At 51.3% G+C, this 23,766-nt stretch overlaps 11 protein-coding genes across 11 annotated transcripts; 5 read left to right on the forward strand and 6 right to left on the reverse strand.

Annotated features, from left to right (window-relative positions):
• Positions 1–69: 69 nt before the first annotated feature.
• On the reverse strand, positions 70–1,482 carry M431DRAFT_240842 (hypothetical protein). The gene is made up of 5 exons (XM_024913715.1): positions 1,297–1,482; positions 1,188–1,238; positions 1,086–1,131; positions 952–1,025; positions 70–888 (listed from the first exon to the last, which is right to left on the reverse strand). The coding sequence occupies exons 1-5, from the start codon at positions 1,307–1,309 to the stop codon at positions 287–289; spliced, it is 786 nt and encodes a 261-aa protein (XP_024771035.1). The 5' UTR covers positions 1,310–1,482; the 3' UTR covers positions 70–286.
• Positions 1,483–1,718: 236 nt separating this feature from the next.
• Positions 1,719–2,345, forward strand: M431DRAFT_8568 (hypothetical protein; the record flags this gene model as incomplete). The annotated part of the gene is made up of 1 exon (XM_024923585.1): positions 1,719–2,345. The coding sequence occupies one exon, from the start codon at positions 1,719–1,721 to the stop codon at positions 2,343–2,345; it is 627 nt and encodes a 208-aa protein (XP_024771036.1).
• A 548-nt stretch (positions 2,346–2,893) lies between these two features.
• On the reverse strand, positions 2,894–3,281 carry M431DRAFT_485206 (hypothetical protein; the record flags this gene model as incomplete). The annotated part of the gene is made up of 2 exons (XM_024916265.1): positions 2,894–3,085; positions 3,162–3,281. The coding sequence occupies 2 exons, from the start codon at positions 3,279–3,281 to the stop codon at positions 2,894–2,896; spliced, it is 312 nt and encodes a 103-aa protein (XP_024771037.1).
• A 1,542-nt stretch (positions 3,282–4,823) lies between these two features.
• Positions 4,824–6,482, forward strand: M431DRAFT_93830 (hypothetical protein; the record flags this gene model as incomplete). Its single annotated transcript, XM_024924519.1, has 4 exons — positions 4,824–4,913; positions 5,004–5,320; positions 5,383–6,060; positions 6,122–6,482. The coding sequence occupies 4 exons, from the start codon at positions 4,824–4,826 to the stop codon at positions 6,480–6,482; spliced, it is 1,446 nt and encodes a 481-aa protein (XP_024771038.1).
• Positions 6,483–7,688: 1,206 nt separating this feature from the next.
• On the reverse strand, positions 7,689–10,244 carry M431DRAFT_485208 (hypothetical protein; the record flags this gene model as incomplete). Its single annotated transcript, XM_024916266.1, has 4 exons — positions 7,689–8,410; positions 8,499–8,610; positions 8,666–9,388; positions 9,522–10,244. The coding sequence occupies 4 exons, from the start codon at positions 10,242–10,244 to the stop codon at positions 7,689–7,691; spliced, it is 2,280 nt and encodes a 759-aa protein (XP_024771039.1).
• A 2,284-nt stretch (positions 10,245–12,528) lies between these two features.
• M431DRAFT_498608 (glycoside hydrolase family 36 protein) lies at positions 12,529–14,928 on the reverse strand (the record flags this gene model as incomplete). Its single annotated transcript, XM_024917709.1, has 3 exons — positions 12,529–14,071; positions 14,145–14,754; positions 14,844–14,928. 3 exons carry the CDS (start codon positions 14,926–14,928, stop codon positions 12,529–12,531), a joined length of 2,238 nt encoding a protein of 745 aa, XP_024771040.1.
• Positions 14,929–16,576: 1,648 nt separating this feature from the next.
• M431DRAFT_511458 (hypothetical protein) lies at positions 16,577–17,611 on the forward strand. Its single transcript, XM_024919658.1, has one exon. The coding sequence runs from the start codon at positions 16,620–16,622 to the stop codon at positions 17,499–17,501; it is 882 nt and encodes a 293-aa protein (XP_024771041.1). The 5' UTR covers positions 16,577–16,619; the 3' UTR covers positions 17,502–17,611.
• A 609-nt stretch (positions 17,612–18,220) lies between these two features.
• On the forward strand, positions 18,221–18,625 carry M431DRAFT_66771 (hypothetical protein; the record flags this gene model as incomplete). Its single annotated transcript, XM_024921710.1, has 1 exon — positions 18,221–18,625. A coding segment is annotated over one exon (405 nt), but the record flags the coding sequence as incomplete, so codon positions are not given.
• A 331-nt stretch (positions 18,626–18,956) lies between these two features.
• On the reverse strand, positions 18,957–19,745 carry M431DRAFT_93465 (hypothetical protein; the record flags this gene model as incomplete). Its single annotated transcript, XM_024924480.1, has 2 exons — positions 18,957–19,595; positions 19,677–19,745. The coding sequence occupies 2 exons, from the start codon at positions 19,743–19,745 to the stop codon at positions 18,957–18,959; spliced, it is 708 nt and encodes a 235-aa protein (XP_024771043.1).
• A 1,355-nt stretch (positions 19,746–21,100) lies between these two features.
• M431DRAFT_498611 (hypothetical protein) lies at positions 21,101–22,252 on the forward strand (the record flags this gene model as incomplete). The annotated part of the gene is made up of 1 exon (XM_024917710.1): positions 21,101–22,252. One exon carries the CDS (start codon positions 21,101–21,103, stop codon positions 22,250–22,252), a length of 1,152 nt encoding a protein of 383 aa, XP_024771044.1.
• A 423-nt stretch (positions 22,253–22,675) lies between these two features.
• Positions 22,676–23,118, reverse strand: M431DRAFT_498612 (hypothetical protein; the record flags this gene model as incomplete). The annotated part of the gene is made up of 3 exons (XM_024917711.1): positions 22,676–22,842; positions 22,906–23,004; positions 23,070–23,118. 3 exons carry the CDS (start codon positions 23,116–23,118, stop codon positions 22,676–22,678), a joined length of 315 nt encoding a protein of 104 aa, XP_024771045.1.
• Positions 23,119–23,766: the final 648 nt, after the last annotated feature.

Below are 23,766 nucleotides of genomic sequence, written 5' to 3' on the forward strand. Positions count from 1 at the left end.
AGAGAACTACGACGAAAAGCTGCCGTCAGAGCCATTCTACACAGATCCCTCCTTCATCCATGGTCAAAGGAATTGTAATCTCATTACCCGGAACATACTGCCCTACCACAGGCACACTTCCGGCGCATAAGTGCCAGTCTATCCATAGACTCGTCCTGAGCAACCAATATCTAGATACAATAAACAAACAATCCATACGCCGATTAGCTTTGTAATTCGCAACTCCTCGCTCCCTAGTCGCCTCTTCTTTGATCCTTGTTTTAAAATCACCTTAATCCATATCCAATTACACCGTTCCGCTAATACTCAGCTCCCGAATCTCCTGCAGCACCTGCTCCACTCTTGCATCAAGGTGACCCTCTGCATACAAATCTCGAGTGTCCGCATCCAGGTATTGCTGTACTTGCGCCATACGCGAGTATGCCTCTGCGCAGAACCGCAGCTGGATCTTGACCAGGGCTTCAAAGCTGGGATCCAGGTAGGGAACACGCAGGTCAATCAGCTGCGGCAACTCGGTGGTGAGCTGCTCATTCAGCTGCTCGTACACGGCCTTTGACATTTCCAGCTCCTTCTCCGTCCGCGGCAGCTTAGTGGCATCCTTGTCTGGCTTCTCGACCAGCTTCTTCACCTTGGCTCGCAGAGCGTCGTAGTCGAGAAGCTTGTGCGAGCGCTTCTTGATGCATTCGTTGACGTCGGGGAAGTAGGCGCAGAACCGGGCAATGGGATCGAGCACCGTCATTCGGTAAGGGCCGTCGAGGGCCTTGATGGTTTCGGCGTCGAGGTCTTCGACAGCCTGCTTGTAGCTCCTGCTAACGCCATCCTTCGCACCGGAGTCGCCGTAAAACGCATCTATCGTCTCGGCGATTCTCATCTGTGAAGCTGTCATGGCTGGGTTTTTTGGTCGGGCATGTTAGTCGGGCGCTCGGAACGTTCGGCCGGGCGTCTGCCTACCTCTCAAAGAGTCCAGGTAGCCCTTTGATTCTTTCTGCAGCCGCAGTGCAGCTGTTTCCATCGTCTTGAACCGTCTGTAGTTGGGTCAGCACGTGCCATCCCTCGCCCAGCCGCTTGAATCCCCTATATCTGACCTCTCTTCGACCTCGTAATCGCGATCGTTTGTCTTTTCCACATGCCCTACAACCACAAGGTCAGAATTTTGTTCAAACAGAATGGTCACCAGCGCTGCTCACCCGTCTTCATCATCACCTGCGTCGTCGCGCGGTTCACATTCTTCTTGAATCCTAGAATCCCGTCAGCCCCTCTCCCTCTCTCTCAGCGGGGCATCCGCAAGCTCCGTACCCGCCCACGACATGTTGACTGTCTTGTTCGCTGGTAAATAAGACTGATGTGCTTCTGCTCTATCGCGGGGATCGAGGACTGCAGGGTATTTCTTTGCCGGTTTGTGCTGGTGCTTGTTCGATCGATTGCGACGGGATGACGGAGTACGAGTAAGGAGTTTGAGAGGCTTAAGAGCTGGACAAAGTGACGACTGAGCTGGGGCCCAGCCACGATGCTCCGCCCAATCGGCTCATCGACGTCAGCGATGGGCAGCTCAGCCACACCTGGAAAATCCATCTTCCGCCACTCTGCGCATTCAGTCTCACGTGAGAAGCCATCAACTTTTCTTTGCTTGTTCCATCCAGGTCCAAATCCGGTTCATGATTTGCAAGCGGGAGCGGAATCGGCGGGGATTCTTTGAGTTTCTGCTCGATGCGGAAAGCATGTTAAAATTCAACCCTCGATTCCTCATCGTCAGCCTCGGGAATCCATTGCCAAAATACGAGAGTCTACATTCGGCCGGTCACTTTGTCCTCAATGGCCTCGCAAAGACGCTTCACTTGCCGGCCTTTCGCGAGGTGACGCTGGGCAGGCAGTCTTGCTTGGTATCTCAGGGCCCAAAGTACATTCTTGTGCAGTCTCCGACTTACATGAACACCTCCGGAGGCTTTGTGGCGAATGCATGGCAGGAAACCGTCCGGAAATACGGTGCCGAATCACTCGGGCTAGTGATTGTTCACGATGAGCTGGAAAAGGACTTTGGGGTGGTCAAGCTTCTACCGTGGGACCGCAGTCCGCGTGGGCACAACGGCGTCAAGAGTGTGAGAGGCTCGTTATCGCAGAAAAAGTATCCGGAATCACCCTTTGCCCGCATTGCCGTCGGCATCGGGCGTCCTGAGGAGCGAGATGCAGCTACAGTGAGCCGTTATGTGCTCAATAAAATCTCTCGTGAGCACCGAACGACGTTAGAGGAAGAAACGCCTTGGGATGTCGCAAAGTGTCTCATGGAACTGGAGAACCAGTGGAGAATTGACGTCCAGGGCGGTTCGGGAGGAACCACAGAGCCATGATTAACCTTTTACTCTTCTCATTCTTTATCATCTCCCTACATGGAATCCACATCTTTTCGATGGGAAAATCACATCTCTTAACGACATCATTGAGATCATCTGGAGCAGGCTGTTGCATTTAGAGGATGAGCGTGTCCGTGAGGAACCGGACGGCCACTTGATATCGACTTGGATTCGATGTCATCTCACAATAGAGGAGCGATTCATCAACATAGATACACCACCAAACCGGGATCTTGACAGAGATGAGGAGCTAATATCAGACACAATGCTCTGCCCTCTGACTTGTCTTGTCCCAGTGCGGCTCCAGCAAGTGCGGGAGAGAGCCAAATCTCCCCGAGAGCCGCACCACGCTGCACTGCAGTGCAGTTTAGAAAGACAAAATAGCGGAGGCCATGTTTTAATCAGGCATGTCACCTCTTGAGATATCATCTTACATCAACTGGGAAGCGATTAGAGCCGTGTGATGAATGAACGCACAAGCCAGTTTTGCCAGTGTTGCTAGAATGTTTCCGATCGGAGGCTCGACTCAAGACCAACACGGTCTCCTATTCCAAATCTTTGCGAAATTGCCATGTCTTACACCAAGCACTCTTGTGAACCACCGGCATCGGACTCGTTTGAATGCGCTGCTTGGTCGGGACCCCGAAACTCTGTTTATACTGTGGATATTCGATATGCATGTGAAAGTGAGATTTGCTCGAATCATGTCTTTGCAAACTCTTATTCATCCACCGTGGCTGACACCATACGAAAGTATACATCGACTTTTCATGATCGATGTCTCAGACCACGTTCGCCTTACCCGGGACGTACGGGGAGCGAGCTGGAGATATCCGGGGGAAGACGTGGAGGAGGCATCCTTGGCATCACAAGCTGGACAGCCATCAGGCACAACCTCACGACGCTAAGGCCAGCCCCCCACAAGCGCGGCATTCCAGAGATAAGGAATGACGGCCCAATCAGCGGCACCGGACTGTGGCTGTTTGGGCATTATCTCGCCCGGGGTGCCATGCGTCTAAGGGAGCCAAGGGGAGCGTCTACACCAGACAGGGAATAGGTTCCGTCGCCCCAAGGATGAGAGGCTTGGAGACAGATGCCACTGATAAGAGCCATGTGGTGTGTAAGGCCTTGGCGGATAAGCACAAATGGCTTCGCGTAAGGGCCATGAGATTGTCCGCCCCATGCAGATACGGACACAAGCCAGACACAAGCCAAACGCTTTTGCTATCGGGCAGTCGTGCAGGGTCCAAGTCGCTGCTTTGGTGTGTGCCCCAGATCCAGTGCATATCCAGACACGCGCGATGCCTCCCTTTAATACGGAGTACGATCTGGCGCAAAATGGATATACGGGTGGGGCAACGTTTTCTTTGATGGAATCGCCCCAGAGCTGATGAGGCAGGGAGAACGATGCAACATGGCACTGCAGGTGGCGCATTTCCAATACCACGGAAGACGCTTTCAAAGGGCGAAAGGCATCCACAGGTACCGTATTGAGGCTGGTGCGACGGCCCGAGAAGGGGGGATGTCCGAAGGAGAGAGATAACGACGCCTTTCCGAGGACTCACTCATACACCGTATACTATGAGAGGCGGTTCAACAAGACGAAGACGACCCAAGGGCTGCTGTTCTTCACAGAAACCATCACCTCATGTTGCTCCATGCCCGAAGCATTGATTACAGACAAGCAAATGAATAATGGCTCCTGTCATCGGCTAGCTTTCCTTTATTACTTTGGTTGCTTGGCCCGGCCATGCTCTTGATATGCACGAGATAAGCCTCCCAGATAAGCATCGACCCAACATGGCACCAACGTCCTGGAGAGCCTGTGGGAGGCGCATCACTTATCTCTGTGGCTTCATCCCTGGCCACTTACAGTAGTGGGTGTCCGCACCAATGAAGTTGCCATCCATTTCGAGGGCGATAAGCTCATCTGAGAGGCGTGGCACCTGCAGCCCCGATTTCACATCGTACCTGTCCTGGGTTATGCGAGACTATTGACTATTGGGCCTCATGGAGGCTAGTGAAGTGGCAGCACTTTATGCTACGGGCGTGGGATGAGACTGTTTCTCACATGCCCCATTCATACGATTCATCCAGTGAGATGTTATTATAACTTTAGTTCATCCGAGCTGAAAAGCTATGCGGGATAAGTCGGGGGGGTCCAGGAAGTTTATGCGGAACTGATGGGATTGAGTGCTTTGACTTTGATCGGCATTGGCCTGTAATACCCATTTGGGGGAGTGATATATATCATCCCAATCCTCCCAATCTCACCCTCGCATCCTGTTCCCTGCCGATCCATTCTCTCTCTCCCCTCTCTCGCCGGTCTGGTGGTTTTTACTCGACATACCTTTGTGGTTTATCGTCGAACTCGAGGAGTAGCTTTGGCTACACAGCGAAGACACCAAGGAACGAGGCGATATTAGACGACCTTTTTGGGAACATACGAAAGAATCGGGAAAAGAATCATTCATCATGTCGTCGGTCGTTGCCTACAATGGCACCACAGGGAAAGCAGACGACGGTCACTCGACCGGCGTCAGCGACCTCAACATCTTCTACGACGTACGTCCATTACTCTATCTTGGTGGAATAGGGGGAGGCAAAGCAAACAAAACAAACCAGCTCAACTAACACTCTCTGCCATGTAAACAGCCCGGTCAAATGGCCTGGATCCTCGTCAGCTCCGCCCTCGTCCTGCTCATGATTCCCGGCGTGGGCTTCTTCTACAGCGGTCTCGCGCGCCGCAAATCGGCCCTCCAGCTCATCCTCCTGTCCATGGTCTCCGTCGGCGTCATCAGCTTCCAGTGGTTCTTCTGGGGCTACTCGCTCACCTTTTCGCGAACCGGAAATGCCTTCCTCGGCGACCTGACGCAGTTTGGTCTGATGAAGACGCTGGCTCAGCCCAACGGCTCTGCTAACCTGCCTGATATCCTCTTCTGTCTCTACCAGGGCATGTTTGCTGCCATTACGTGAGTCTCTCATCTCATTCCCACTCACTCGGTTTCATCCCTCAACTAACATGATCTAACAGTCCCGCCCTCGCCATCGGTGCCGTCGCCGACCGTGGCCGCATGCTCCCCGCCATCGTCTTCATGTTCATCTGGTCCACCGTCGTCTACGACCCCATCGCCTACTGGACCTGGAACTCCAACGGCTGGCTCTTCAAGCTCCCCTCGTACGACTTCGCCGGAGGCGGCCCCGTCCACATCGCCTCGGGCACCTGCGCCCTCGCCTACAGCATCATGCTCGGCAAGCGCACCGGCTACAATAAGAACAACGGCCTGCCCTACCGCCCCCATAGCGTCACAAACGTCGTCGTCGGCACCGTCTTCCTCTGGGTCGGCTGGTTCGGCTTCAACGGTGGTTCCGCCCTGGGCATGAACATTCGTGCCGTCATGGCCTGCTTCGTCACCAACTTGGCTGCCTCTGTCGGTGGTGTTACTTGGATCCTGCTCGATTATCGCTTGGAGAAGAAATGGAGCACTATTGGTTTCTGCTCTGGCGCCATTGCCGGCCTTGTTGCGATTACGCCCGCTTCTGGTTTCGTCACTCCTTGGGGAGGCTTCATCATCGGCGTCGTGGGTGCCATTTGCTGCAACTTTGCCACCAAGCTCAAGTTTCTCATTGGCGTTGACGATGCCCTCGACATCTTTGCCGTCCACGGCATTGGCGGTATGGCCGGCAACATCATGACGGGCATCTTTGGAACGTAAGTCAATATCATATCATCCTAACCACCATCATCTCTCTAACATTATTTTCTTCCACAGCTCCTCCATCGCCTCCCTCGACGGCGGCTCCTACCCCCCCATCGGCTGGATCCAGCACCACTGGGTCCAGCTCGGCAACCAGCTCGCCGGCATCTGCGCCGCCTTCGGCTGGTCCTTTACCCTCTCCTGCATCATCCTCTTCCTCATGAACCTCATCCCAGGTCTATCCCTCCGCGTCAGCGCCGAGGACGAGGAGGTTGGCGTGGACGACTGCCAGCTCGGCGAGTTTGCTTACGACTACGTCGAGCTGACGAGGCATGTTACTGATGGTGTGGCGCTGTCTACGCCGGCGGTTATGAGTAGTAGCAGTTCGACGGCGGAGAAGCATTCTGCTGAGAAGACGCCTGTTGAGACTGTTTGAAATAAAAGTAGTTTCATTGATGAGTTGGGATGAAAGTTGTTGTGTAAAGGCGGTATTAATAGTATTTTAGGGAGTACATAATGTTTTTGATTTGCTGGGATGGGGGGATGCATGTTTATTGATACCATTTTTTAGAGCATTCTAGTATTAGTCTGATGCAATACTACATACATACATATTTACACATGTTCATATTTCGACGTATTCTTCTCATGACACTTGACAAGAGTAAAGCTTCAATATTTACGAATCAATGCAACATATGTAGTTCTCATAGCATTCATCCGATCATCAAAATCTACTTCCACAAAATCACCGTGAATCAGAAACACGAAAATAAGACTTCAAATCAATTAATGCAACCCAACTATATCAAACCCAAAGCCCGTCTAATAAAAACCCTCCCATCGTCCCAAGCCCAGACTCGTATTCACAGCTTCAATACCATGCAAGGCATACACAGTGTTTCCCTAATAATCCCCTCCTTTCATTCCCTAATAATTCCCCCCATTCATTCCATTTCCGAACCAAAAAAGACACACAAGAGACAAAAGTTAGGAAGGCGAGTTAAACAATGATAGAACAGCGTTTCTCATTCCTGACACTCTTCACAGCTTTTTTTGTTTCATGCCGCCGAAACTTAATCGCACAGTCTCTCCTCTTCTCATACGGCACAGCCGAGTTCAGTATCAGTGTCAACCATCCCATGTAACAATAACCCTTATAGTAAATAAAAAAATCCACCCGTTTGTTTCCCCCCCGTCTCAGAACAAATAGTACTTAATAGGATGAGACTGTCAAAGTGATGCAGCTTGCTAGTTATGCAACATCGCTGCACCAGGCAGAAGTCATCCGTACTCGTTTGTTAAGACCATGCTCATCTAGAAGCGTCTCGTAGCGTGATAATAAAAGAATCCGAATCATGACCAGTTTTGTACCACGTAACCATTGCCGTGCACGCCAAACATGTAAACTCCGTGGCTGCGCTATAAATATAGAACACTAATCCCATGCATCGCGAAAACAGGGGTGCCGTGAATAGATATGCTTTCATTCCTGGGAGGACGGAGTGATGGTATTGCCCTCATTATTGGAGGCTCCCTTTTTCACACCATTCCATCTTCTCGTCTATCGAATGTGCCTGTTAACCAATGACTTTCAAGGCATTGCATACTGCAAGCCTGTACAGACAATAATTCAAAATCTTCAGTTGGCGTCGCCTTGCTGCTGCTGCTGCGGCGGCGGCTGTTGTTGCTGCGGTTGCTGGTCTGGCGTCGTGCTCGGTGGCTGATGCATAGTCACCGTGCTAGCACCTGTAGAGGGCCCTGCCGTTGCTGAATTGCCCTGTCGAGAAACAGAGGGCTGCGATAGGCCCGCGATGCTAGCATGGAAACTCTGAGCATTAGGAACCACCATGCTGGCGGAGCTCAAGGGAACGACAAAGTTGGGGAACGATCTAGTTCTGATAGTGCCTGTTGTCTCGTCAAAAAGCTCTGCTGCAGCAGCTGGCCCGTATTGCTGGGTAAGCATGTTGGTGAGAAAATTGGACGAAGAGTTGATGGTAGGCGGCTCGATCGGAGGAGGTACGGGAGGCACCTGATTGGCATCACCAGGGGCTTGCTGAGGCTGCAGGTGGAAAGGCAGATTCTGAGCCTGCACGTCTACAACCATTTCACTTGCGTCCAATCCCTCAAAGTCATTATCTTCGTAGGCCATGTCATCGTCAAAGCCCTCGCCTTCGGTGGTTTGAATTGGGGGTATTCCGCCGGCTCGGCGCTGCCCTGCTCTCAGCATGCGGCCGGCATGTCGTTGATAGAAGCTGTCTCGGAGGTCTTCGAATTGCGGTGCAGTGTTCAGGTACTCGCGGAATTTGGACACCATGTTTCCAGAAAACACACAAAAGACGTCCCGCTGATGCTGCGTAAACTCTGTTGCTACGTCAGTATGCGATCATCGGTCACCCTGAAACGAGGTAAAGAAGAGAAGAAGGCAAGGGAGGAAAAGGACAAGACTAACCAGCTGGTGCTGCTCTGCAAAAGGGCTGGAATTCGTCTCGTTGGAATGCCGCCACTCCAGTCAAGCTGAGATGGGTAAGACGGGGGCACGAGTTAAGTAGCCTCATGATGCTCTATATCTCATATTAGTTTCTTATTCGTACGCCCTCCGAGAAAGAAAGACCATACCTTAAGAGTCAGGTTCACGCAGTAGCTGAGATGGACTCGCTCCAAGCTTGGGGCGAAATACTCGCCGCCCAAAAACATTCCGTTGGCGTCTCTCCTGACCCGCGGACGATATGCCGCCTCGGCAAGCGCAAAGACGGATTCGTCTGTAATACTGCTACACTTGACCAAGCCAATGCGCTTGAGCTTGGGCAGCCCGGCGAGGCATCTGACGGACGCATCAGTGAGGAGTGTGCAGCATCCCAGATCAATATAGCGGATGCGGTTGCAGCTTCGCACTAGGCGAATGACCCCTTCATCGGTAATCTGGCTGCAGTGGCCGAGGTGAACATAGTGGAGGTTCTTGCCCAGCTTGGCAATGGAGTGGATGGCGGCATCCGTGATGTTGCGGCACTTGGAGAGAAGCAGGTTTCGCAGGCGAGGGGCAGCGTCGATAATCTTGCCAACGGCGGCGTCGGTGAGGCGGCTGCAAGACGTCAAATCGAGGATCCGCAGGTGCTCATAAACCTGGGTCGGCGGCAGGGAGAGGAAGGCGTCGTCGTCAATCAGCTCGCAGTTGGCCAATCTGAGCTCGCGGAGACTGTTTCCCTTGGACAGGAGAGAAGTGATGGGGCCATTTCCGATCTGGACGCACTGGTGGAGATCGATTTCCAGGATGTTTGGGCAGTGCTCCGCAAAGGCAAGCACAGCGTTGTCACGCAGTTGAACACATTCGTTCAATTTAAGCTTAAAGAGAAGAGTGAAAGTTAGCCAGCTTGTCAAAGAGAGTGGATTGAATGGAGACGGGTGGCGGGGATTAAGATATAAAGTTGTGTCAAGTCCACAATACATGTCAAAGAAGAAGTTAAAAAACACTCACTCTCTTGATATATCTGCAGCTCTGGGCGAGGATAAGCATGCTTTCGTTGGAGATGTTCTCGCAGCCCGAGATGTTGAGGCCCTGCAGACGCTTGCAGTGGGTTGCAATGGCATTAATGGAGCGCTCGGTAATGTGCTTGTCGTTGGAAATATCCAGGGCCAGCAGTGACGAGCTGTTCTCGACGAGGGCAATGAGACCAGTGTCGGTCAGACCTCGACAGTTGGTCAACGTCAGGCGCTCGACCCTGGTGCAGACGGAGAGGGGCATGACGCTGCCATCGTTGACCTTGTCGGCCAGGGCGGCGAGGTTGAGGCGCTTGATGAAGTCGCGATAGTGGAAATATGGGTGCTCCAGACCGAGCGTCTGACAAATGCTGTGGTGGTTCTTCCAGTTGGAGCATGCGGGCCGATGCCACAGCAAGTCAACAGCGTTTCTAGCCCATCGCTTGGACACGAGCATGCAGTGGTACAGGTCCGAGGTGGAGCTCAGCTTGGAGAAGACGCCGATGAGGATTTCGTTGGGCAGCCGGTTGACGGGCGGCCAGCACGAGTCGTCGACTTGCATGTCTTGGAAGTTGGGGACGCCGAGCGAGGACTGGGAGTCGTTGGCACCGAGGAAGAAGTCGGACTCTTCGTTGTCGGCTGGGGCGGGCGAGTTCGTGGAGGAAGAGGACCGAGAGTCCTCTCGCCCAGAGCTTCCAGCACCAGACGTTATTGTAGCCATGGTGATGTTAGGGGCTGGGCGGGCAAACGGCCGCGCTACGTGTCGGGCTCAAGGACAGCTGCAAGGGAGAGCTTGTCGTGGTCGTGGTGATGATGGTGTTGCTGGGTTTCTCGGTGCTATCGATCGGGCGTCGGCTCGGGAAGTTTCGTGATCTTGATGGGAAGCGAAACGAAAACAAAATGAAATCGAGAATGGGAAGAAAAAGGGCGGCCGTGGTGAGAGCCCAAGAGGAAGTGAGCAGATGGTGAAAAGAGGGACGCCTTCTAAAGGGGGGGGGGAGAAGGAGAAGAGAGACAGAGAGGCTGTCCCGTCCCGTCGAGCCCAGGCTTTCAGGCCTTTGCGGGCTGTATTTGGTTTGGCACCAGAGACACGACCAAGACACACTGACTGCGTCTGTATGTCTCAGCGGGCGTGCCGAAAAGGCTCAGCGGTGGGAAGTTGGATGACGTCGGTTTGTGGTATTCAGTATTCAGCTCAGGGCCGAAACGAGTCGCGGGGGAGAGGCTGGAGATGGCGTGTGGTGATGAAAAGAGCTGCTACAAACAAAGCAGAGTCTGAGGCTGGAAGCAGGACAGAAGAAGGAAGAAGAAGAGCAGCAGACGGACGGCAAGGGCCCGAAATGAAAGGGGCTGCAGTGCGTGTGTTGCTGCAAGATGGATGGTTGGTCTGCGGGTTGAGGCTGGCGATGGCCTGGTCAGCAGAGAAGGCGGCAGAAACCCAAGGCGGAGGCCAAGACGGTCCGCGTGGGGGCTTTGAAGCACCTGAGATCGGGGGCTAAAGGGCGCTTTGGACGCTGTGAGTTGATGCCGCTAGCAGCCAGAGGCGCTGTGCTAACGGAGCGCTACAGGTGATTTATGCTTCAAGGTTGCTGTCAACGCCTGTTGGGCGCTGCTAACCTTACGAACTTTGAATGATTGAAGTGACAGTAAGCGTGCGCCGTACCTGTACCTGTACCTGTAATAATGACGGGCTTATACCTGTAATACTGCCCAGTGATGAGTCGATCATGCAGCAAGCAAGTCAGACGGTCATTTCATTCAGTAAGACACCAGCACAGCTTCACGAGTAGCTGCAAATCAACGAGCGTCAATACTTGAACAGCGAGACATTGGAGGCGCCCAAGTACCTACTGTGCTGCACTACTAATGTCACAGCTGCAAGACTTTAATCGATTCCACGCTTCATGTCACCGTCACAGTCACAGCTCCCCCTCACTTCACACTTCACACTTCCAACTTCCACTGCCAACTTTTCCTCTCTCCCCTCCTTTCCTCGTTTCAGCCCGCAAAGTATAGCAGTAGGGCTTATTTAAAATACGAATCCCCGAAAAAGAAAAAAGGAGAAAAAAAAAGAAACAACAGCGGCAGAGCAACTGGCCTAGCTACCCGTCCCGGCGACTTTTGCTCCCTCAGGTCCATATCACTTGCAAGTCCCCCCAAGTACCGCTACCTTTTACAAAGCACAGTCGCATCAAATCGAATCAAATCACCCGCTCCTCCACTCCCTTATTAGCGGCCGTCCCCGCGCTTCCAACAACCAAGAAATTGTATCAAATGTACATGTACCCGCTACCTTGCCGCCCAGCTGCACGCAGCAGCAAATTATAAGTCACCGGTTCGCCCGCTGCCGCGCACCGCACGTGATGCCCGATTTGTGACAGCCATGCAAGCTGCAGCTGATCCATCGGCCCTCAAGACAAGATGCACATTGGCCCATTGCACATGATCTGTTTTTGCTCAATCGGTGATGAGCATTTGTGAGAAGTGAGGGCTATCATTCTTCCCTTTATTTGCCTTTGTATTGCGGGCTTCTTTTTTGTCAGCGAGTACATCAAGGACGTGGCTGTAGGCAATAATTATGGTTGCGGACTTACACCAGAATGACAGCACAGTTGGCACCTCTGGCAGGTAGATGTACCTGTACCTCGTCGTCACATGCTTTATAATTGAATTCAGTCATGGCCAACGTCGCTGCCCAAGCGCAAAATCCAACCCCTTACATCGAGGCCTTATCGTACGGATGTACTTGTACTCGTACTCGTACTCACTCGGTGCTGAAAGCAGTAACAGCTCAAATGCCACCATCAGTCACCGCGTGGAATTGATCCCAATCTAGACAATACATGCGCAGTGATATCTTACTTTGTTTTATTACTCGATGCTATTGCTGCTGTTATTGCTGTTATGCGTGCTAATACGAGGAACAATGAGAATGAACAAGAGCCATGAGTGCCAGACAGTCGAGGTTTGTTGTATACAGACACAGACTTGAGCTTCACTTCACTTCACTGCTTCTCCAAAAACACCACCTTGCTGTCAAAGTCCCCGTTAAACTGATACTGCAACCCAATATTCATCAGCGTCGCCCCCGAAAACGTCTGGTTCCCATCAATCTTGTACTTTGCTCCCGCATCCAACCCCTGCAGCCGCAGCACCGGCCACGCGTTGTTGATGTTGGCCTTGATCTGGAAGTAAAACAAAACCGCCTGGCTGCCGTCCTCCGAGATGAACAAGGCCGCCGGCCAGTTGGACTCCTCCGGCAGGCTCAGTCGCCACATGTCGCCCTTGACCACAATGGGATTCACCTTTTCCGCCAGCGCGATAATGGCCGGGATCTGCGCCTTGTCGTCGTCCGGCATCTTAGCCGGGTTGAGCTCGAAGCCAAACGACCCTCCCATCATGGCGACGTGGGCGCGGAACGTGATGGACGTTGTGCGCGAAGTCTGGCCGTTGGGCACGGCAGAGACGTGGGCGCCCATGGCCGAGGGCGGATACACCAGCGAGGTGCCAAACTGGATGGAGATGCGCTCGACGGCGTCCGTGTCGTCAGACGTCCAGATGTGTGGGAAATACTGCAGCACACCAGGGTCGAATCGGCCTCCTCCAGATGCGCATCCCTCCCACCGCACGTTGGGGAACCGCGTCGACAGCGTGTCAAAGACGCGGTACAGGCCGAGCATGTAAGCGTAGTCGAGCCCGGGGTAAGGGGCTTCATGGATGCCGCGGTTGTTGTCCCACTTGACGTAGGAGATGCTGGCGTTGCCGAGAATGTTGGACAGCGACTCGATGATGAAATCCTGCACTTCGGGCAGAGCCACGTTGAGTACCAGCTGGTTTCTCGTCAAAGTGCGAGGGTACGACCCGGCGTGGATCGCCCAGTCGGGGTGCTCGTGATACAGACTTGAGTTGGGGTTGACCATTTCTGGCTCAAACCACAGGCCAAACTGCAAATGATCGGAGGAATTAGCAACCTTGAGCTTTGTCACGTTGGCGATAAAGTCTGGCAATCCCTGAGGGAACCTCTTAGGATTCGCCTCCCAGTCTCCGAGGCCAGCATTGTCAGTTATGCGAGGGTACTTGACACCGAACCAGCCGTCGTCGAGGACAAACAGCTTGACGCCCAGATCAGCAGACTCTTGAGCCAGGTGCAGAATCGTAGTGTCGTTATAATCGAACCCGAGGCCCTCCCAGCTGTTGAGAAGGACGGGGTGCATCTGAGTCGCAAACTTGCTCTTGATGAGATGCTTGCGGTAGAGACTGTGGAACTTTCTTGACATTCCGCCAACACCCGTGTTGGAGAATACAGCAACGGCTTCGGGGGTGGAAAATGTCTCGCCTGGTGCAAGTGGCCAAGATAGTTGATACGGGTTGACACCAAGAGCAGCACGCGTAAGTCCCTGAGAGGCCTTTTCAACTTCGACAGAGAACGAGCCAGTGTAAACGAGAGAGAAGCCCCAAGCCTCGCCCTGTGACTCGGTCGTTGAGGGCGTAATGAGCGAGAAGAATGGATTGTGCAGATGGGAGGAATAGCCAGTTGTGCTCCCAAAGCTATACACGAGCAGGTATCATGTTAGTAAAATCGGAGACACCATCAATGAGATCAAATAGATTTGAGTCTTACCCCTGAGTGCCATAGTTGACGTTGCGACGCACCCGCATTCCCTCACGAGCCCAGTCTCCCTTCAGCTCCAACATATCCAGCTCTTCGTACGGCAAGTCAACACTCAAACTAGCAAGCTTCTCAATCGTAATGTTCCCCTTGCCCTTATTGGTAATATTGACACTGCGTACAATGGCATCGTACTTGGGAAAGATGGAGTACGTCAAGTCCGCCGCCACAGAGCTATAATTGTCATACATGTGCACAACCAGCGTCGAAACATCCCCGGCATCCCCAAACGTCGACGGCAGGCCGTGCAGCGCGGGCTTGCCCTTGACAACGTTATGCGACAGGTACTTGAACTCGCTGACCGTGTAGCCCGCCGCCTGCTTGATGTGCACCGCGGGAGTGCGAAAGTCGCCGCGGCCCAGGTCCGGGAACTCGCGGCGCTGCCGGCCGATGAGGTCGACCCAGCCCTGGATGGGGCCGATGATGGGAGGGAAGACGCCGTCCTCGGTGGCTGGGCCGCCGAAGTGGTCGCCGATGAGGTCGCTGGAGTCCTCGTCGACGTGGAAGCGGTACGAGACGTTGTCTCCGTTGAGAGCAAACGATTTACCGGAGACGGAGATGGCTACATGTTGTATCCGTCTATGTTAGTCAAGTCACTGGCATAAGGTCAAGTTGAAAGAGAAACTGAGGCAACTTGAAAGGTATACTCACGACTTGCTGCGCCAACTGATGCCACCAATCCCGCAGTCACTGCGAGAACGGCCGCCAGCCGGCTTGGAGAAGAAGAGCCGAGCATCGTCAAGTCCAGTCCAACCAATCCCAGAGCTCAGGGTCAAATTGTCACTGTGCTGGAACAAGGTCACCGCCTTAAATCCTCGACTCAAGGAGGGAGACAACCAGGCACGGCCATCTTATTTATACTCGTCCCCCCGTTGTCGTGACACCCCGTCGAACTGAGACTGATCCGGCCCAATCCCCCGGTTACTGATCAGCAACACTCCTTCCGCAGTCAATGGCACGATGGATCTGCTTTCGTGTCTCCCGCTCTTTCTCCTCATGTTAGTACTCCGTACCTCGTCATACTTCATCCTGGGACTTCGGGCCATTCACACCAGCGGAGTGCCGGCAACTCGGTTCCACCACATGCAATTCGACCCTCATCCAAGCTTCTTCAAATGCCTACTTTCATGCTTGTCTCTCCACACGCCAACTAAACGGGCCTCCGGCTTCCCTTTTGCGCACCAATCTAATCGTCCCCAGCTTCTCCGGAGCCCGCAAGGCCCCTTGGCCCCATCCATTGCATATGAGGTCATTGGAGCGGCCGAGCAAGATGCGGGGACTGCCGTTGGACGGAGCTCCAGGACTGCAGTTGTGCTTCCCCATAAAATGAGGGCCGATGTGACTCTATCTGGGGGACGATCGACAGTTTTTGGCATTGGCAAAGGTGGAGGATTGTATGGGGGAATCCGAATAAATACCCGACGGGAAGGTGTGATGAAGATCAGTTGATTTTTGAAAATTCTTTTTATGGAATTGGAATTGGGTTGTTGGGCAAGGTTTGCGAGAAGAGAGCTGTGGTGGGTTGAAGGTTCGAGGTTGGTGAAGTGCAGTTGCGGGGGTTACAAGCACATAGCGGTGATGCTTCGTGCAAATCGCTACCCGAAGTCAAAGTTGTAAAAGCATCCAGACATTTATCGTACGATAATAATAACAATTGAAAAGAAAACAATTTCGTCAGAAAATTACTGCCAGAAATTACCTTTTTCTACTTTATATGTAACGATGTACATGTCAGCAGACGACGAACTACACCATCGGTCTGTAGTTGTGCAGCTATGATCGTGAAATTGACAGACAAAAGTCATTGATTCCACGATTATGGAGGACTTGAACTCTATAAAAGAGACTGTTCACTTCTATAAAGTCAATCTGATAAGGATCTGTCTTGTATGATTCGTATGATTAATCTACCTATCACCTCGACTGCGTACCTTGACAATCATGCAAACAAGATGCAATGCAACGCAAGATGGGAAGTTCGCGGTGATGGCCTACGCTGTTTGCAGTAGTGATCTACTCAATCATTGAGCTGGATATTTCCATTGGTTACTAGACATCTCTATTGCACAATATGGCAATCAACCCATCCATAAATCGGGAGGCCTACAAATCCCCCCATAATCCCATGCATGGGGAGATGAACAAACGACGGAATCAGAGATGACCGGAAGCATCGGTTCCATGATGTCACGAATTATTATTTTAAAAGACGATAAAAGGAAACGGCCACCTTTATTGACATATCAAAATAAATGAAGGCTTGAGTCATCAAATGTATAGACGGCTTGGAATGCAAGTAAAACTTTCTCCGCTTCCGTCATCATCCAGATGCATTAGGAACATGAAATAGATAATAACCATAAATAAGAACAAAAGTCTTCGAAATTTTTACAAGGAGATTTCTTCCAATTTCCATTAGGTGCCCAGATGACCGACGAAAAGGACAACTCCGACAGTGACTGGGAACATATACAAACCATGTCTGAAGAGGCACCCCCGACAGAGAAGGACGAGATCATCGAGAATGAGATTGATGAATCTGGGAAGAATCCTGACGAAAAAGAGGAGGGTGAACCACCCCAGGAGGAGAATGCCGAGGTAGAGGAGAACGAAACACCACCCGCGGACACTGCCAATGCGGACGAGAACAGCCCACCTCAAGACGACTCTCCCAAAGCAGAAGAGAGTACCTTGTCTCAATACAATCCTATCAAAGAGGAGGACAACCCACCTCACGATAGCGCTGTCAAGAGCGAAGACAGTGAGCCATCTCACGACGATTCTGACAAGGAAGAAGAAAGCGAGCCACGTGAGGATGATCTTGTCAAAGCAAAACAACTTGCCAACCCCCCAGAAAACCATCCTGTCCCCGGAAAATCATGCATCATTGCAACCAGAACCGAGCCACCACGATTCCACGTCCTTAAAAACGGACAGCCGGAATTCTTAGCTGAACCTCTCCTGAGCGGTGGCCACATCTGGAACTGTGAGGTAGAGGATGGCTGGTTAACCTTTCGTAATGAGACCTCTGGTACATTTCTAGGCCACAATGAAGAGGGCAAAGTCGAAGCGACGCAGAAGCAACCTACACAACAAGAACGCTTCACTGCAAGAAGGAAAGAGGATGGTGGATATATGCTATTCGTTCTCCAGGGGACAGAGCTGTTAGGAATGGTCATCTCGGAGGATGGGAAATCTTTGGTGTTACAGAAGGGCGAGGGGGATGCTTTGGATTTCATTGATTCCAAGTACTTGGACGGTCCTATAACCCTCAAGTATCCCGATATGCCACCACAGAAGTTACGATAAGACTTACTAGGTATCAATATGTGGTAATAAAAGATTGTGGCCGCGAGATAGCTGCTACTCTGCGGATATATATATACTGGCATCGGTTCCATGATACCACGAATAACTGCTTTCATATATCATCAAAGCCAATGGCTTCATTTATTCAGATATTGAAATAAGTGAGACATAATGGAGGGTTTAAACCTTCTAATCCAATTCGCCAAGTTCTGCCTTCTATGATCTGACAACCAGGGCTGTCGTCACTTAACCCAATTCGCCACCACTTTTTGCAGCACTTATAGGTTTTAACTCTCACGGTTTAAATGCCAGTCAATTATGTATAATCCAACGATGATGACAAAAATCAGCCTGTCAAAGGCAATTTGGGGTTGGAATGCAAGTAAAACCTTCCCCTCATTCAGCTATCATCATCTATGTGCATCAGTAGAATAAAGCGATTGAGGATCATTATAAATAGAAAAAAGATATTCTTCGCAATTCTTAAATGACATATTCTATCGATTTATATGAGCATCTAGATGACCGACGAAAAGAGTAACTCCGACTTTGTTTGTGTAGATTGTGCCAGTTCTACCGAAGGCTGTCCAACACCTTCAACCACCATGTCTGAAGGCATACCCATCTGCGACGATATTTTCGATGATCACGACGTTTCATTTGACAACAAGCCTGAAAAAAGAAAAGAGATCAATCCATCTCGCGACAATCATACCCAGCACATAGAACATCAACCCATCCCGGGCAGAACATTCATAATTCGGACCAGGGAAAAGCCACATCGCATCCTCAGCCTAAAAGGGGGGAAATTGGAATTCCGAGACCGTCTTAACCCTGCTTGGGGCGTCTACTGGTATTGTCATAAGAATGGCCACTGGCACTTGTTTAGCAATACAACCTCTGACACATCCCTTGGTTATGATGAATCAGGTAGGATTTTAGCAATGAAGACATGTTATAAAGAAGACGAATTCTTCGTTCCAATTAGGCAAGAAGGTGGCGGATATATCTTACATACGTTCCACCCTGACCAAAGGAAACTACGGCAGGTGGCTATCGCGGAAGATTTGTTTGGTAACCTCTTAAGAGAGCGAGATAAAGGAGGGACGCCGTTGGATTTTATTGATGCCAAGTATGTACGCTATTGTGTATCTCTTAAATTTTCCGACACAGAAAGAGAGGTTTTACTTGAGGAAGAATGAGGTCTATACTATGAAAAGTTAATACATCTCAATGAACACATATTCCTTTAAGGATATCACAATACAATGCTGAAAGGGGTCAGAAAAAGTAAAGAGAATGCGACCGCGAGATTGTCGTTACTCTGCGGATATATGTATTGCGTGTCTGTATATAAATAACGGCCAATATATCATGATATGTCATCAGCATGCCTTGTAGAAAGAAAGGAAAAAACGCCACTCTATGTATATGCATCTCGACGTATAACAGGCATCAGGGGTATCTAGCTCTCAAGTTTTCCAGGTAGTTTCGGTATTGCTGCATAAGAATCTGGATGCTCGAGTCAACAAACTTGGCCAGCTCGTCGGGGCTTCTGCCCCTCTCGACTCGCTCCAAATCCACGACGACGACTCTGCTCCCAACAACGTGGAAGTTGTCCAGCTTCACGTCATCCTGCACAAAGCCTCTCGACGCAAGCGCAGTGAGCGACTCGTACAGGAGCTTGCGAACAAGGGTATATGCTTCTTCCGCCGTCTCGGTCGTATAAGGGATGCACACTCCTCCAACGTCTGCCATGAGGTGGCTTCGCACCCCGGCAAACTGGACGACGCCAAAGTGTCGCGGGATGACGGTTCCCTGGAGCGACTGCAGGCTGCGGTACGAGGCCAGCTCGTTGTCAAATTCTTCTTCCCAGTCGGGTTTCTGGGACTTTAGGACGATGGCCGACGGGAGGTACCACTCAGGGAACCATCGCCGCAGGTAGGCTTGTGCGAATTTCGGGAATAGGTAGAGAATGGCTTTGATGACTTGGTCGAACAGGGTCGACTGGATTTTTAAGCGGCGGACATTGGGATGATAGTTGTCGGCTGCCTGGCCAATGGCTGTGATGTGGCGGGAACGAAATCGAAAATGCTGTTCAAGACAAGAAGAAGGAGAAGAGTCAGCCAGACAGTTCCAGTTGTTAATGGAGATGAAAAGAGATGAAAAACTCACGACTGTTTCTACCGGCGCATTCCAGGGGATTTTTCTGCTGATGTGAAGGCCGGGGAGCAACGTGGACATTGCAAAACGAACGATTGACACTGCGGAGAAGGAAGAGCAAAAAGGAACGGAATCCCAGCGACCGAGCAATGGCCCAGGGAAAAGAATCAGACGGGGAAAAGATCTCTGCCTTGTGAGGGTTGAAGGAGCGGCACAGAGATCAAGGCTGGAGGGATGCAGGCTAGAAGGGGGATGACAAAGACAAAGAGTGAGGAAGTGAGTGCATTGGACATGGTGCTATTATGGCCTGCATCTTGGGATAATTTTGGCGGAGGCAATTGGCGGTAGAGCGGCGGGCCAATCAGCGCGCAAAGATGACCTAGCCAATTAAGTGTCCGCATTATCGATAAGAGATGCGGGCCGGGCCGTCAAAACCAGCAGAAGAAATATTGGAGAAGTAGTTGTGGGAATTTGCTTGGGGGGAGAATGTGTTGTGTGTTAAGTTGTGATATTGATGTCGCTTGTGTTCATATCAAAGGAGGTATTGTAGCTGTGGTAGTTTTATGGCTGTGGTGCAAAGGTGAAGAATTGCTGATATGTATGTAGCATGCATGCATGAACGCTGGCGTATTACTGGCTGCTGGTGTAACTGAACGCAACACGCGTAAAGGGTGCAATGATTGGTAAAGAACCACAAAATGGGAGCGGTGGTCATTGTTACAGTAGTTTCTGCCCAGTAGATAGACGATATATTCGCTATTGTAGTGAGCACTGTGATTTTGCAGCTGAAATAAGCGCTTGGGATAACAGAGTTTGTGGCCAAGGCTGATCTCAAACTAACACGCCTGGACAAAAGTCCGGCCAGCATAGTCTCTTGGATCATCATGGATGCTTCTAAAGAACTTACCTGAACTAGTGAATTCTGAATAGGCTCTTTCACTTGTATCTATTAGTTCCGTCATAGCTGACATTGATGCCACAACAATTGGGTTGCTCTAATTTGGAGAATCGATGGTCTGTGTAAGTCAACTCATGAGAAAAGATGCGCTCATACACATGGTGTATACCACGATCAATTCTTTACTCATTCCTGTCATCAATATCAATGCCTATTTAATCCAGATTATTTCTTTTAATATTCTACAATGTCAATCACGCACAAAACGCCTATCTAAGTGACAAGACGCCATAAAAAAAAAAAAAAAAAAATCAGATTCTTGATCGCACTCCAGGGTAGCCTCGGACATGACTGTGGCCCGAATGATGTCACATCACGTGGGGCACGCTGGGTTCTTTCAACACCAGCATCATGCCACTTACAGTTTCCATCTCCGAGGAGTTGTGTAGCCTCATTCGCCGCTGTCCCAATGAGGTGATTGGATCCGGATTCCCTCAATCAATTGACTAAATCCCTCAAGGCTCACACAATTCCCGTCATGCTCCGTCCAACGACCCTCCGGCCGGTCCTCCGGTCTTCGCCCCGATGCCAGCAGTGCCTCCGTCGAAGCCTCTTCTCCGGCAAGGGTTCCTCGCGCGTCTCCCAGGATTTCGACCTGAACAAGCTCAATTCCCAGCGCCGCGACTATGAGCGCCATCGCACAATCTTCCTCGCTGCCGGTGCTACCGCCGGCATCATCTCGTTCGTCTACACTGCGTGGAAGCTGAAAACCGCACTTGCGGAACAGAAAGACAAGCAAAAGGCAAAGGTGGCAGTGAAATGCGACGCCCCGCCGATTCCCACAGAAACCTTCAAGACTGAAGCTGGAGAGAAGAGGAAAATTGTTGTGCATGACGAAGACGGAAACGTCATTGTTCCTACGGGTAATAGCGTTGTCCCTGCGTTTCCAAGAACAATCGACGTCAAGCTGCCGACTGCGAGGGAGGACAATTCGATAGCGGCGAGCATCTCGGACCAGCACGGAAGCGAATACACTCTGGTGGGCTTGGGCGTGCGCACGGTGACATTCATCGGCATCCAGGTCTACATGGTGGGATTCTACGTAGCGACGCAGGACATTGCGAAGCTGCAAAAGTACCTGATCAAGAAGATTAATCCGAGCGCCACGACACTGATACCCGCCGAAAAGGATGCCTTGCGAAAGGCTCTCAAGGATGTCACTGAAGGAGAGGAGACGTGGGACACTCTCCTGAGGGAAGCCGAATGCCGCAGCGTGATGCGCATCATCCCGGTGCGGGATACCGATTTCCACCACCTCCGCGACGGATTCGTTCGGTCCATTGCCGCACGATCTCAGCGTGACAAGGCTTACAACGACGAGTCCTTTGGTGCCGCCATGAAGGACTTCAAGGCACTCTTCAACCGAGGCTCAGTGCCGAAGAAGCAGGAGCTGCTTCTGTGCCGCGACGAAAAGGGCGTGCTGTCCGTCATGTTCAACTCGGGCCGAGGCAAGGATCCCAAGCGGGAGCTCATGGGTACGGTTGAGGACGAGAGGCTGTCGCGACTGCTCTGGCTCAACTATCTTGCCGGCAGCAAGGTGGCGTCGGAGCCGGCGCGGGAGAGCATCATTGAGGGCGTCATGGAGTTTGTGGAGAGGCCGGTGGGAACGGTTGCGACGCAAGTCGTATAGTATAGACGGCTGGTAATTGCCAATACTCGCCATTGTAAAAGCACTTATATATCTTGTATAATAGTAAGCAGCGGAAGACAGACGCACGCCGCATCTCGATCTAGCAATAAGAAAACAACTCAATGAATCCATATTTACATGTGATGGCAAGATGTATATTCTTGATTGTCTATTTTTGTAAAGCTAACAATGTAATATCGCTGAATTGCCTCGCTGAAGCACGACCATTACGCATCTTGCGCAAAGGTCTCTCCGTCTATTATATCTTGGATCTGTCGGCCCCTCTATCAACCGCCCAAAAAGCAAAGCGCAAACAGCCCATCAGCCAAAATTGTTCTCTTATTTTATTTCATTTTCTTATAATCTCCCCTCTCCCTGCTCTGGGAAGATTCGCACCGCAACAACAAAGAATGCTGGAGCAGCTTACGCATATGCGCCGGCCTCCTCGAGGCGGCTCTTGAGCACGCCGCGCTTGTCGAGCTCCTGCAGGTCAGAGTTCCCGCCGACGTGCTGCTGGGCGAAGAAGATGTTGGGGACGGAGCGCTGGCCGCTGATTTCGAGGAGGGCGTCTTGGAGGTCGTCACCGTCGTCTATAGTATCTGTTGTTAGAATATGTTTTGAGATTAGGGTAGAGGAAAAAGGAAGAGACATACTTCGGTTGTCCAACTCGACGACTTCGTATTGGGCCTTGAGCTCGTTCAGCTTCGCCTTGGTGGCCTTGCAGTAGGGGCACCAGGTCTTGGAGAAGACGACTGTACATTCCGACCGGTTAGATTCGGGCTTGAATAGAGAGAAAGAGAGAGATGCAAAAACTCACCAACATTGTTGTTGTCAATGATTCGCTGGACTTCCTTGACGTTGGCCATTCTGGCTTCGGGACTCAGTTTAACAGCGGATGTGAAGAAGGATCGGATAAAGTTCATGGATGTGGACAGTTTGAGATGCTGAAACTAAAAAGATCGGGGTGAGGGTCTGTTTATATCTATATACTCGTATATGATATGTAATGCGGCGTGGGTTGCGGGATTGGATTGATTATGCGGGCACTTGGTGAGATTTACCACAACCCGGCAAAATGACGAAGCCGCCCGAAGCAGCCACTCAACTGCATCAGTCAGCCGGGAGGGGCAACGCCTGGGTCCAAGGTATTTGTCAAGATACTAATCAGGATGTGGACTAGAGAGTTGATTCCAAAGCGCGCAGAAGGGCCAGGGCGGGCGCGTGATTGGAGGAGAAGTGGTGATGGTTCCTCTTTTTTCCTTCTCTTCGGGCGTTGGTCTTGTTGTTGGAGGTACTTGATCTGCCGGAGTAGAAGGGCAAATTTAGTGGTATATTGTTTGTTGTATGTATGAAGAGCTTGGGTTCTGTAGATAATTTTAGATTCAATCCCCTGTATGCTGAGCCCGATCTGGGGTTACACATCAGCTTCCATAGATGGTTGAATCCTTCGTGCGCTGGTTATTCGGTGTACTCGATGCCCATTTCCCAGATAGGATATTGCCAACTGTGGCAAT

Source organism: Trichoderma harzianum (genome assembly GCF_003025095.1).
Source record: "Trichoderma harzianum CBS 226.95 unplaced genomic scaffold M431scaffold_12, whole genome shotgun sequence".
Lineage (NCBI taxonomy): Eukaryota > Fungi > Ascomycota > Sordariomycetes > Hypocreales > Hypocreaceae > Trichoderma > Trichoderma harzianum.